General features: G+C 31.9%; 1 protein-coding gene across 1 annotated transcript; it reads right to left on the bottom strand.

Moving 5' to 3' along the window:
• Positions 1 to 3,884: 3,884 nt before the first annotated feature.
• LOC107636104 (wall-associated receptor kinase-like 22) lies at positions 3,885 to 7,889 on the bottom strand. Its single transcript, XM_016339637.3, has 3 exons — positions 6,930 to 7,889; positions 6,372 to 6,440; positions 3,885 to 5,237 (listed from the first exon to the last, which is right to left on the bottom strand). The coding sequence occupies exons 1-3, from the start codon at positions 7,837 to 7,839 to the stop codon at positions 4,039 to 4,041; spliced, it is 2,178 nt and encodes a 725-aa protein (XP_016195123.2). The 5' UTR covers positions 7,840 to 7,889; the 3' UTR covers positions 3,885 to 4,038.
• Positions 7,890 to 12,584: the final 4,695 nt, after the last annotated feature.

The following is a 12,584-nucleotide window of genomic DNA, read 5'->3' as shown; positions in this document are numbered from 1 at the left end:
TACAAAAAGACGTTTTAAGCGTCTTTATGGGAATATCTCCCTAAATATATTATAAAAATTATTATAAAAATTAATTTTTTTATATTTTTAATGTATTAAATATATTTAAAATATAAATTAATTAAATGTTTTAATTAATTACGGGTTGAATGGAATACGAGACGGTGTTTGTCTGTTTTTTTTCTTATCTTAAAAAATGAAGACAATAGTACAAGACACTGTACTGTTATAATAATATCCTCTTAGATATTTCATATTTCCAATTATGTGCTTTATTGCAGGAGTAAAAGTCTCAACACATCTGAGCACGAAGAAAGTATAATATAATGTAAGAAAAATAAACAAAGCAAAAATCTATAATATTAGCATACCAAAGCTGCGAAATTTCTACCAAGTATACACTTGTTTAGATAGAATACTAGTTAGTTAGACTACAACAATAAATGAAAATAATTGGAAAAAAGTTTACCACTACTCATCATTTTTCTTTTTGTCTTTATCATCACTACTAATACTAATAAACAAACTATAAGAAAAAATTATAAAAATATATATTAAAAAAATAATTATTTATATCCATAAACTTTATGAATATTAAAATATTCATTAAACCAAAAAACTAACGTTATACAAAATATTTAAACCCTATTTTTTTCTTAATTTTTTATAAAATTTTTAAATTATCTCTATTTTTATCTTCAACCTCAACTCAATACCTCTCTTTTTTTTTTTTTCAAATCCCAACATCTCGATAAACAGTTCCTCTGACTTCCAAAGACAAATTCCTCTGTCACCACCCCCTCCAGACTTCGCCTTTCTTTTCATTCATATTTTACATCGCCTTGCTACCTTCCATTCGCAGTCGTCTAGTCCTGGTGTTTATATTTGCCGCAGATTTTATTGAAGTATGTAATTATGTACGAAATATAATAATATTAATAATAATATCATGACATAAAATACAACTTGTAATAACATTATTATGATATTTCTCTTTTTTTTCTAAGACAGATGTGTATTTAATGTATATTTTATTTTATTTTAATAATTTTTTTTAAACAAAAAAAGTTCAAAACAATAAGATAGAACAATAAGCACAGATACAACGGCCAAAAAGAATAAAAAAAACTATACTAAGAAACAGTAGAAAAGACTAATACTCTGATTCATTATCATTTTCGGTATTACCATCCAATGGGTCAGCACTATATATCATTCCTTATAATTTAAGAAGATTCTATTGATAAGGATGTCAACACCTATCACTTTGTTCTTAAAAATTATTTTATTTTTTACCCAATTAACTACTTCTTATATTTCTCTTTTTTATTAGACTCTTTTGTCAAATTCTCAAAGTGTTGTCTGATATTTCTTAAAATAATCCATATTTTTTTAAAGAGTGTCCTCCATCCATACCAAACCTGTCAGGTAAACTTATAACCAAAGAATAAATGATGAATGCATTTAATATTTTTGTTACACAAAACACAAAGATTATCACTGTTACTAATAATTTTCAATCTACGCTACTCATCAATTTCTCTTTAGTGTTCATCCTGTCCACCAAAACAACCCATGCAAATAGTTTAATTCTTGGAGAAACAATCCTCTTCAAATGGCACTAATGTAACTATAACTTGTTATGTCTTTTAGAAGAGTTTCTTCGTGTAAAATCTGTGCAAAAGAGTTAGTAGAAAATATACCCTTTTTTTTATTCAAATTTTCACACCACTCTATCCTCTCTACTAGTTATTAGTTTAACTAGTCCGCAATCCCCTATAAAGGATTTTTTTTTGTTTGAAATCGAAAAGAGTCTTAGAAAGCTATCTTTCAAAGAACCACATTGTAACCATATATCCCCCATAAGCGGTTTCTCCTTCCATTCCCTAATTTCATAAACAAACCACTAATCATCTTGTCCCTTACTCATTGCTCATTGATATGCAATTGACATATGTCTTTTCATGAACCTTCTCTAGTAGGTAAAATATGATAGATAACATTTAGAATTTAGATTATTAACGTACACAATCTTTTTCTACAATGGACATTTCTCTTTTAAAAAATGTCATCACCACTTAAACAAAAGCATTATATTCCTTATCATTGCATGGCCTATACCCAACCCACCTCACTTTTTCGGAGGAGTATGTACCATTTTTCATTTTTCATTTTACAAGAGGCATATCATTGTTTTCATCCTTTTTATTACACAGAAATCTTCTCTGCAAATTAATTAGTTTCTTTTAATCGCTTTTGGCATCTTATACAAACTCAAATAATAAATTGACAAGCTATTAAGTACAGATTTGAGGAGAACTAGTTTACTATTTAAATTTTTCTGTTTAAAACATGGTGAATACTCACATTCAATTGTCTTCATGTGAAGTTGTTAATTGAAAATCGTTAGATAATAATTTAATTAAATATATCAATTTATTTAACGATTCTCAACTAACAACTTCATATGAAGATAATTATACATAAATTTTTACATTACAAAATATATAAAAATAAGTAAGTTTTTTGAAAAAACTTAGATGTTTTTTTGTTTTAAAAGATTGAAAAATATTTGATGTTCTTAATTAATCAAAAATTTATCTTTAAATTTGTTACGTGCCACACCCGGTCTTCGAGGTTTTAGAGAAGTGGTCAATGTTGCAAAAAGTTGTGTTACGGCGAATGGGTTTGAGAATGATTTGTTATTGGATTATGGGTTGCTAATTTCATCAACACGCTCGCTCTTTGAAGTTTGAATTATCATCTCATTTATATACAGGGCCCTCTAAATTTATTGTCCAAGTTTCAGAGAGTGGGCCACTTCTATAAATGGTGCTATTGAGAAAATTTGGCTGTTACACCAAATCCAACATCAATTGTTTATAATTATTAATAAAATAAATGAAGAATATATTATTTTAATTTAACAGCTCAATCATAGTGTCAGAACCGAACCGGTGATCGAACCGGTCAGGTTACTGGGTCACTGGGTCATTGATTCAACCGGTGGGTCACTGGTTGAACCGATTGACCCGGTCCTATGTAAATAAAAAATAAAATATAGTCATAAATTTAAAATTAAAATTTAAAATACATATTTTCACTAACATTTTAAAAATATCTAGCTATTCTAAAATAATATAAAACAAGAACAATAAGTATTTTGTTAATTTTACTCTATTATAAATATTTTTATTTTGTTTTTATATTAAAATAACTATTATTTTCGAATTTTCATAATTTATGAATTAGTTTATATCTATTATACTATTATATACTACAAGTATTTATTAAAAAATAATATTAATAGATATTATATAATTATAAAAAAATAAGTGAGTTTATAATTATTGTTAAATAAAAATATAATTAATTTAAAAATGAATGAGTTTATAACTAAAATTAAAATAAATTAAATAGAAGTAAATTATTTACTGAAAGATATTTATATATATATTAATTTGCATAAATGTTGATAACAAGCTTAATAGCCTAGTGGTAGTGAGTATTATGCTTTTTTTGGATGAGGGGGGTTCGAACCCCAACTTCAACATTTTAAAAAAATTTTGAAACTCAAGCGGTTCGGTCGAACCGGTCTTACTGAGTTTGACCGGTTTTGATCGGTTTACTCCAGGTTTGACCGGTTTGCACCGGTTCGCTACCTTATCCGGTCAGATCATCGGACCATACCAGTTTAGAGTTCAGTTCACCGGTTTTCCGGTCGAACCGGCCGGTCCGGTCCGGTTTTGCTAACTATGAGCTCAATCCCAGTTCCAGATTGATTCAGCCAAAAGGCATTATGCTGAAATTTATTTTACTTGAAACACATACAACTGAATAAGTAAATAAATATACAACTGTAATTTTTTTTCATCTAATGCAAAGCTTACAAGTTCCTAAGTAAGAAGATTAAAAGACTGACCGAGTTCCTCCACCAAAATTACACAATTATACAATTAGTGTTTTGGAGTTCATATCTCCAACCATAATCACTTATTTTACATAAATATGACCAAGCAGCTAAAGAAAATTTACCGATTATTCGGTAAGAATATGCATAACATCTGACTCTGAGGTGAGTGATATGTTGCTTGGACATATATCAGGAGCAGAATCTGCAAACCACGGATGGTGATATTCAATTGCAGGATACTCAATTTCTTCATGATGATTTTGTTGTGCATTATTAGACTTCCTCTCCAATTTCCAGATCTCATCCAATTCTCTTGCGACTTCTTTCATAGTTGGCCTTCTTTTCCCATTGAGCTCTAAGCATCTATATGCAAGATTGGCAACAGCAATGATGTGTTCTTTGTCTCCTTCATTTGTCACCCTATCATCAATAATGTCAAACAAGCGATCTTCCTCAACAGAAATAACAAAATAGGAAGCCAAACTTTTCGCTTCGTTAGGTCCTAAGGAGGATAACGGTTTTTGTCCTGTTAATAGTTCAAGAAGAACGACTCCGAAACTGTAAACATCACTCTTTTCTGTCAATTGACTAGTATGAAAGTATTCAGGATCCAGATATCCAAAAGTTCCTTGAACTACAGTGGTGAGATGAGTATCTTCAATAGAGATCATTCTAGAAGTTCCAAAGTCAGCTACTTTTGCTCTGTACTTTCCATCCAACAAAATATTTGTTGACTTCACGTCTCTGTGATAAATTGGTTGAGAAGCAGCTGAATGTAAGTAAAACAAAGCTCCTGCAATCTCAGATGCAATTCTCAAACGCATATCCCAAGTCATTGGCAAGTCCTCATTTTGGCCATGCAAATATTCATAAAGATTGCCATTAGGAATGAACTCATAAACAAGCAAAGGAATTTCCTTCTCCAAACAACATCCTAACAACTTAACCACATTTCTATGGTTAATTTGTGAAAGGATGACAAATTCGTTGATAAATTCCTCCACATTCCCTTGGACCCTGAACTTTTTGACAGCAACAAGGTTTCCATCTACAAGCATTCCTTTGTAGACGGTGCCTTGTCCTCCCTTACCGAGGACTCTGTTCATGTTGAAGTTATCAGTGGCCTTCTCTAACTCCTTTAAGGTAAAGTGTTTAACTTTGTCAACATTAATTTCGCCAGAAGATATCCTTTGTTCTAACAGCACACCTCCATTCTTTTTAAAGTTCTTTTCTTTGCGGTTCTTTACTATTCTTCTCTTTATAATTTTATATACCCTCCATGAACCGATGAGTAAAATGATAGATCCAACACTCGAGAAAACACCTAACAAATTTGTTTCATTAATATATAAGATATTAATAATATATTAAAAAGTTAATTACTATGTTATGTGTACACCAAAATCAATTATTAAAATAAGTTATTAGAGTAAAATACACATTAGAATACAAAATACACATTAAAAATAAGTTGAACTACATATATATTTATAGTTTTATACGTAAATATATAATAGCTAATTTTAGTTTCTGATTTTAACGTGTCAATAGTATTTTTGAAAAATTAATATATGTGTAAGTGCAAGTTTGTGAATATCAAGTGACACCAATGGTTCATAAATAAAGTCCAAAGAATAAATTTAAATGGTTAAATTTGAAGTTAGTAGTATTAGGAGGCCAGCATATTTTGTAGTTTGTAGTCATCAATTAATTATTATTAGTATTTTTAATGGTATGAGATTATATCTAATGGTGTGAAATTACACACTTTTTTTAATAGTTAAATGCTGACTAAATTTTAATGAAAATGCTAGATAATTAATTTTTTGTTAATTTTTTTAAAATTATTTTATTTATCTTAGATTTTAGATTCTAAATTATAAATTCTTAACTCTAAATTTTAAATTATAAATCTAAACTCTAAAATTGACTAGTGTTAAATAACTAAAAATTAATTTTTTATTTTTTTTAAAGATAAATATAACTTTTTTATTGTTAAGTAAAATGTTTGGAAACATTTTTATATTTTTTATACTTGTTTTCTTTTCTTATTTATTTTCTCTTTCATTTAATAAAATTATGGAAAATAATCAAAATATTAGGAACCAATACTTTCAATGTAAGAAAAGATAAGTTCACTAATATTCATTCAAATGCAAGACAAGAAAAAAAAAGTCAGTCACTTAATATTTTTCTAAAATTATTACTAGAACAAAAATTACAAATGAACATTTATTTAAAATTCAATAAATTTTAAACATTATTGTTTGTTTAGGAACAGAGGAATTTTTTAACTTACTGCGAATGCTAATATTAACCAAAAAATTGCTACTAACCGCTACTTTAAAGCCTGATTTGTTAATATATTAATTTTTTTATGCACTTTAAGGGAATATAATATTCTTTTAGGCTAAATCAACAATAGTTCTAATGAAGTAATTAATTATAATAAACGTACCTACTATAGCCCATTTTGGTCGGCTGTTATTTTTTTGGTTGCCGTAGTGGTATCCATCCTGATTATTATCTGTAAAGCAAATTAAATACATCTACTGAACGAAACTTGAACTATAAAAAAAGTAATATGGAACAAAATGAAATTTAGAGATTTTCATGTACTCGAGCCTTCTAAAAAATTAGGGTAAGTTTGATTTGTGTCTTTATTTTTTATTTTTATTTTTAATATTTTTTGTTATTTAAATTTTATAAAACAAAAATAATAAAAATTTAGTGTGAGTGTGGTGTTTGTGTTATGGGATATATATTCGTTTTTTAATAAAAACATTTGACAAAAAAAAAGGCCCTGAAAAAATCATCAACCCCCCAAAAAGAAACTTTTTTATTGCAGAACAATATGCTTTTTCTTAAAAAGAAAATTAATAGCATATAAATAATTAAAAGAACATAGAAATAAGTTGCTTCTTAAAATATATATGTATTAGGTAATTTTTAAAAAATTGTTTTATTTATTTTAGAAGCAAAATATTGATGATAGCTGAGAAAGGAAGTATCATACCGACGTTGGGGTTGAAGTGGGTGCAGCCTCCTGGAATGTAGGGATTGCCAATGAATCCTTGTTCGCAGTGACATCTCCGAGCTGAGTTCTTGGAAGATGATGTAAGTGTAACATTGCTGCTCTTGCAGGTTCCAGGGAGCCTTACTGATGAGTTACGAATCTCCCATTCTAACAACGCCGGAACGGTTTCCAAAAGAGTCAGATCTTCAGCCCAACTGTAACCGATATAGTAACCGGAACTATACTGTTTTATCATAATCGCCGCATAGCTGCACTCATCATCACTACTCGCACTCGCATGACGATGATTACTATTGTTGATCCCGAAACTCTCCGTTGTCACGTTGAATTCCGAGAGATACGAAGGCAAGGAGGTCACGCAGCAGTATTCGCCGTTGCAATTGCCGATATGAATGATCCTGTCGACGTCGTCCTTGTCGCCGTTGCAAATCGAAACGCAGCTGCTAACTTGCGTCCCATTGGAAACCAAGAAAGAGATTCCATTGCATCCAACTGATACAAACACGTTGTTTTCCTGGGAATACACGAAGGGGCTTCCTCTCAGGTCAACCACTTGCTTCTGAGTAGTAGTAGCGTTGTTGTGTTTGCATTTCCAACGGTGAATTGGATTCTTGATTACAATCGTGCCTTCTGATACATCAATTGACGACACCTCCACTCCTATAGATTTCAGGTAAGGTGTGTGGTTCCTGCACTCTATTTGGAACCACTGGTCTGCATAGCATTTGGGTTCGTTCATTCCAAATGGGAAAGGGATACTAACACGTCCACATGTGGAATTGCAGCCAGGTTGCGCTGTACGACTATTTTTGTATTCGTATTGTGCAGATGCCAGTGTATGTATAGCGGATACTATTAACATGACATGAAACCCAAATTGAAGAACCATTATTATTGTGGCTTAAAGGTGCCTCTCTGCGTTTCGTTAATTAGTCTTGGGCTATTTAGTATTTATGGGCAATATTCCTCTAATGCTACTTTATATTAAGTTTCGTGCAAGTTGGCCCCTGTCCCCTGCTTCAAAATAAAAAAACATTACCCTAAAGTGGGACTGTGGAAGATTTGCATAGTGTTAATTCCATCCAATTAGGTCAACATAAAGTTTAAATGAGTAACATTCTTAGTTAAAGTTTTGTTAACATACAGGTTGTTAAGATTATCGTTAATATTTTTTAATTAAATATACAATACATATACATTGAAAACTTTTTATATTAGCTTTTTTCTTCATCATTGATTTTTATCAATTGCTCAATAAATAAATATGTATGTGACTTTGACCCGTGGAGACTGGGATCCTCTAGCTTACTGCTACTTGTTAGCGAAAAGTCTACGAAATCTCGCATATATTAATTTTGAAGCTATTCTATCTTTTTCTTCGAAAGAAAATCTGAAGTGGTTGGTTGCATTTTCTGACCAGTCTGTTGGATTTGTAGTCTTCGATATATTATTACATAACTTTTGATCACTTAAATTGATTCAATTAAATAAAATCAGCTTATACATCTTATTTTTTCGAAATAATAATGCTTCAAGACGCTAGAGTCAAGTAGTCAACCCATCATGAAATTAAAGGCACTAGAGAATAATAGAGATGCAAGTTGCATCGGTTTGATTTTGAAGCTGAAAGCTTGAAACAGAAAACAAACTAGATGGGGGTAACGTTCTGATTTGTTTTAAAAATATTTTACATTTGAATTCTTTTATTACTATCCAACCCTCTACTTTTATCAAAATTCCTACACTACTCTTATTTCTTTTACTAAACTTTAGGGGTGGCAACGGAGCGGGTAGGGACGGATTTTTGCTCTACCCGACCCCGTCCCGCCATATACCAACCCGCATAGAACCTGCCTCGCTTCTACTCGCGGGTAGTAAAACGCTGAACCCTAACCTGCCCCTGCAGGTACCCGCCCCGCCCCTATAATTATTAAAATCCAATAAATAAAATTAAATTTCAAATTTATATAACCATTATCACATACATAACATAAATTAAAGTAAAAATTTAAATATGATACAATATTATTAATCATTTACTAATTATTTTACATATATTATACATATTATATATTAAAATAATATATATTATATATATAGCGGGGCGGGTAGGGGCGGGTATTACCTAAACCTGACCCCATCCCACCCCTCCCAAGAACCCGCCCCGCTAAAAACCCGCCCCGGGCGGGTAGGGGCAGGGTGGGTACTCGCGGGTTCGGGTGGTATTGCCATCCCTACTAAACTCTAACCCTAATTAACATCCAATCATCCTTTTACCTCAAAGAAACCCTAGCCCCATTTCTTTTTCAGCAACACACACCTAACAGCAGCAGCTGGGAATGAAAAAAAAAGAAAGGAAGAAGGGAAGAAGGAAGGGGGGAGAGCAGAGGAGAAGGGAGACCGGTGAAGGGAAAAGAAAAGAGGGAGACGGCGCAGTGGGCGTTACTGTCACCGTCGCCGCCGCTGTTGACATAAGAAGAGAGGGAGATTTGAGAGAGTGATATCCGAGAGAGAGAGAAGGGAGAAGATGCAGCGGCGCTGGTGGGCCTCGTCGCTGCGCTTGCCAAGTCTCCGTCGCCTAGCCGTTGCCGCCTTGCTATTGCTTCGCCGCCACCACACTCTGCCGCATCACCGCCGAACTCGCCAAGCCGCCGTTGCACACCAGAGGAAAGAGAGATCGAGCAGAGAGAGATAGAGAGAGCAGTGACGCTGCCGTCGCTGTTGGGGCTGTCGCGGTGGTTTCCGTCATCACTGAAGGAGCTCGTCGCTGCCGGAGGAGAACTCGTCGGAAAGCTGCTGTCCTATCCGGCCATGCTCTATCCTCCATTCTTCCTCCACTGGTTCCACTATTATCCTTGCCCTTTGAAAACATCGTAGGAAGCGTTTCACACTTCTGTCAGTTCAGTTTCACCACCGTTCTAACCTGGTTAGTGGTTGTTTTGTTTTGTTTCCGTTTTTGCTACTGTTTTACCACAGTTGTTGATGTTGTCGTCGTTGCTCTGCCTTTAGCTGTCGTCGCTTCTGTTCTGCTGTGCCCCTGTTTGCTGTTTTGCTTGCCTATTGGGGCTGCCGCTTCCACCATCCAAATTTTGGGCTCTTTCGTACCCTTTAGTTTGGTACTTCGTGTTTGGTCTCTTCAGTCCCTTGAGGTCAAGTTGTGAGTACGCTTTACATTTATAACCGTTAAGCTTTTGGTTTATGCTATTATGAGTTTTTAATTATATTTATAAAACTATTATTGAAGAACTTTGATTTGATTAGAATAATTGATTTATTATAGCTGAATAATTATTTTTATGAAATTCATACTTTAGAAATTTTACATGAGACTATATATATGTTTGATAAAGCTTTATATAATTTTAGAATATTGATTTTATTCGAGGATTTACTTTTGAAATATTAAAGTATTTGTTGGCACTCACTTTGAAATTATGAAATATGTTTTTATGATTGAGAAAATATGATTTGAAAAGATTTCTGATAAGAAAGTATTATCTGATTGATTTGATTCGATACCTTATATATTTGAGAGATTAAACATTTATTGTATTTGAAACTATATGTTTTGAATTGGTTTGGGAGGCTCGTATTAGAAAACTGTAGTTAACGGCAGTTATGACGTTAACCTAGATGCATCTGCCTCAGACCTCAACTAGCAGGGGCGTTGCTAGCCTAACATGTAGGCCACACGTTGGATCTGTTATTCCGTACAGAAACACTAGAGAAAAAGGCTACTCTTAGAGGTGGAGCCGCCCAAGTGTGGACTATTTAATTTGATTTCTATATGAGAGCTCCCTTATTGATTCACTTATTCATATAAATTATTATTTTCTAACTAAAATTATTTTCATAATAATGTTTAGATGGTCTCATGTGAATTATAGATGTATTGTCTAGTCAATGAGTAGCAAAACTTATCCCTTTTTTAAAAAATATTTTTCAGGAATAAGTATTTGATTATGTGAGCTTTTCTATTCAGGAGTAATGATCTGCAATGGGTTCTATTCCTTGTTGAGTTCTTAGACGTCATCTGCTCTATATGTCACAGGCAGGATCCATCTATATTTATTTATTTATTTATTTTTGTTCAATTATGTAATTATTCATTCTAGAAAGTGTAAATTTATCAAAAATTATTTGTAACATTTTTATTTATCTTATATTCGAAACTGTTAGGCTTGCTAGGGAACTCTTTTCTTGAGCGCCAGTCATTGGCTCATTTTGGGCTGTGACAGAGTGGTATCAGAGCTTAGGTTTAATCTGTGTAATATGGAGCAAGTGTTCTATGATAGGATCACAGTTGTATAAATAGAAGCGCGCCTATTTGTACAAATTGTGGCACTATCAGAGGCTTATAGGAATGTCATCCTTCTCTTTTTGTCATTCTTGTCTTCTGGTTCTTGTCATCATGAGTCATCTATCGTTTCTTGTCACCTCTTTTCTCTTCTTTATATCCATCCTTGAGTTATTATTTGGTAACTTTTTTTGAACTTGCTTTTGCAATGACTTCAGTTTCGGTTCTGGTTCGCGATTCCTGCCTTGTAGCTAGTTCTAATCTTCCTCACTTTTGTGAATATTTGCTTTAATCTTCTTTATCTTCATGTTGTTTTCTATGGGTTCTGATTTCAAGATTTCAACCATTATCTAGAAGATTCGATATATTTTTACTGTGAATTATTATCTTATTTCTCTTATAGAATAGTATTTGGATTTGTCGATTGTGGACTCACTTAGCTGCTGATGAGATGCTTTGTCTGGATTTCGATAAAACAAGTTTGTTCTTTTTATGATGATGATCTTTGAAGTTAACATAATTTTAAACCACTTGTGATTCTTTCTTTCGAATCAATAATTTAAAAAAAACTATTATTCGGTTGCTTAGGTAGAAGAACTACATGACGAATATATGCATGGAGTGTTATTCTTATTTGCCAGATTGGAATTATAATTTTCTCCGTTTAGGTGTGGTAAAAAAATTTTTTTATGATCTGTTAGTTGAATTGAAGATCTTTTCCGATCTGAAAGTTTGTTTGAACTTTTTTTTTGTTTGATAATCTATTCTGCTAAGGCTTTGTTTGTTGAACGTGGCTTTTCTTTCAAGGGTACTATTTCTTCTGGGAAATTTTAAGTTTTTTTCTTTTCAATCTTAGGGTTCCTTTGATTCTGAAATTTTTAGATTTTAATTTTTGACTTATTTTGTTTCTGCTCAGTTACTGACAGCACTTCATCTTTTTCATGGTAAAATGACTCAAAATAGCATGCAAATTAGGGGCATGAATTTTTGTGAATAGAAATTTTTATGTAGTAATCACTTTTTTTAAAACCCATGCTTTCTTTTTCTTTTCCTTTTTTCGTTTTTTTACTGGTTGATGCTGCTTGGATTAATACTTTTACCTGTTGTAAAAAACAACTCAAACCAATTTAGTTTATTGTATACTGAATATTTTCCTTCATTTATTTTTCAATCATATTCTGAATCTAAAATTTTTTATTGTTTTTCAACATTCAAGTTGAGCATTGTTTTCAATACCTTTCAAAAGTTTTAAACTTATACTTGTTGCTTAGTTCTCTCTTTTTGTGTATTTTATTTGCTTTATTTTTTAATACTGTAACATTATTTATTTTATGGGA

The sequence above is a fragment of the Arachis ipaensis genome, chromosome B4 (genome assembly GCF_059453495.1).
Source record: "Arachis ipaensis isolate K30076 ecotype BB chromosome B4, ASM5945349v1, whole genome shotgun sequence".
NCBI lineage: Eukaryota > Viridiplantae > Streptophyta > Magnoliopsida > Fabales > Fabaceae > Arachis > Arachis ipaensis.
The sequence above is the reverse complement of the archived record's forward strand: the minus strand, read 5'-3'. Positions and strand labels throughout refer to the sequence as shown.

What these genes read in the sequence shown, in the direction of transcription:
- LOC107636104 (XM_016339637.3), bottom strand. Translation starts at nt 7,839, where the DNA reads ATGGTTCTTCAATTTGGGTTTCATGTCATGTTAATAGTATCCGCTATA. An exon ending in CCACTTCAACCCCAACGTCG is followed by an intron (nt 6,441 to 6,929) that starts GTATGATACTTC and finishes TTTGCTTTACAG; the next exon opens with ATAATAATCAGGATGGATAC. An exon ending in ACCAAAATGGGCTATAGTAG is followed by an intron (nt 5,238 to 6,371) that starts GTACGTTTATTA and finishes CAAATTTGTTAG; the next exon opens with GTGTTTTCTCGAGTGTTGGA.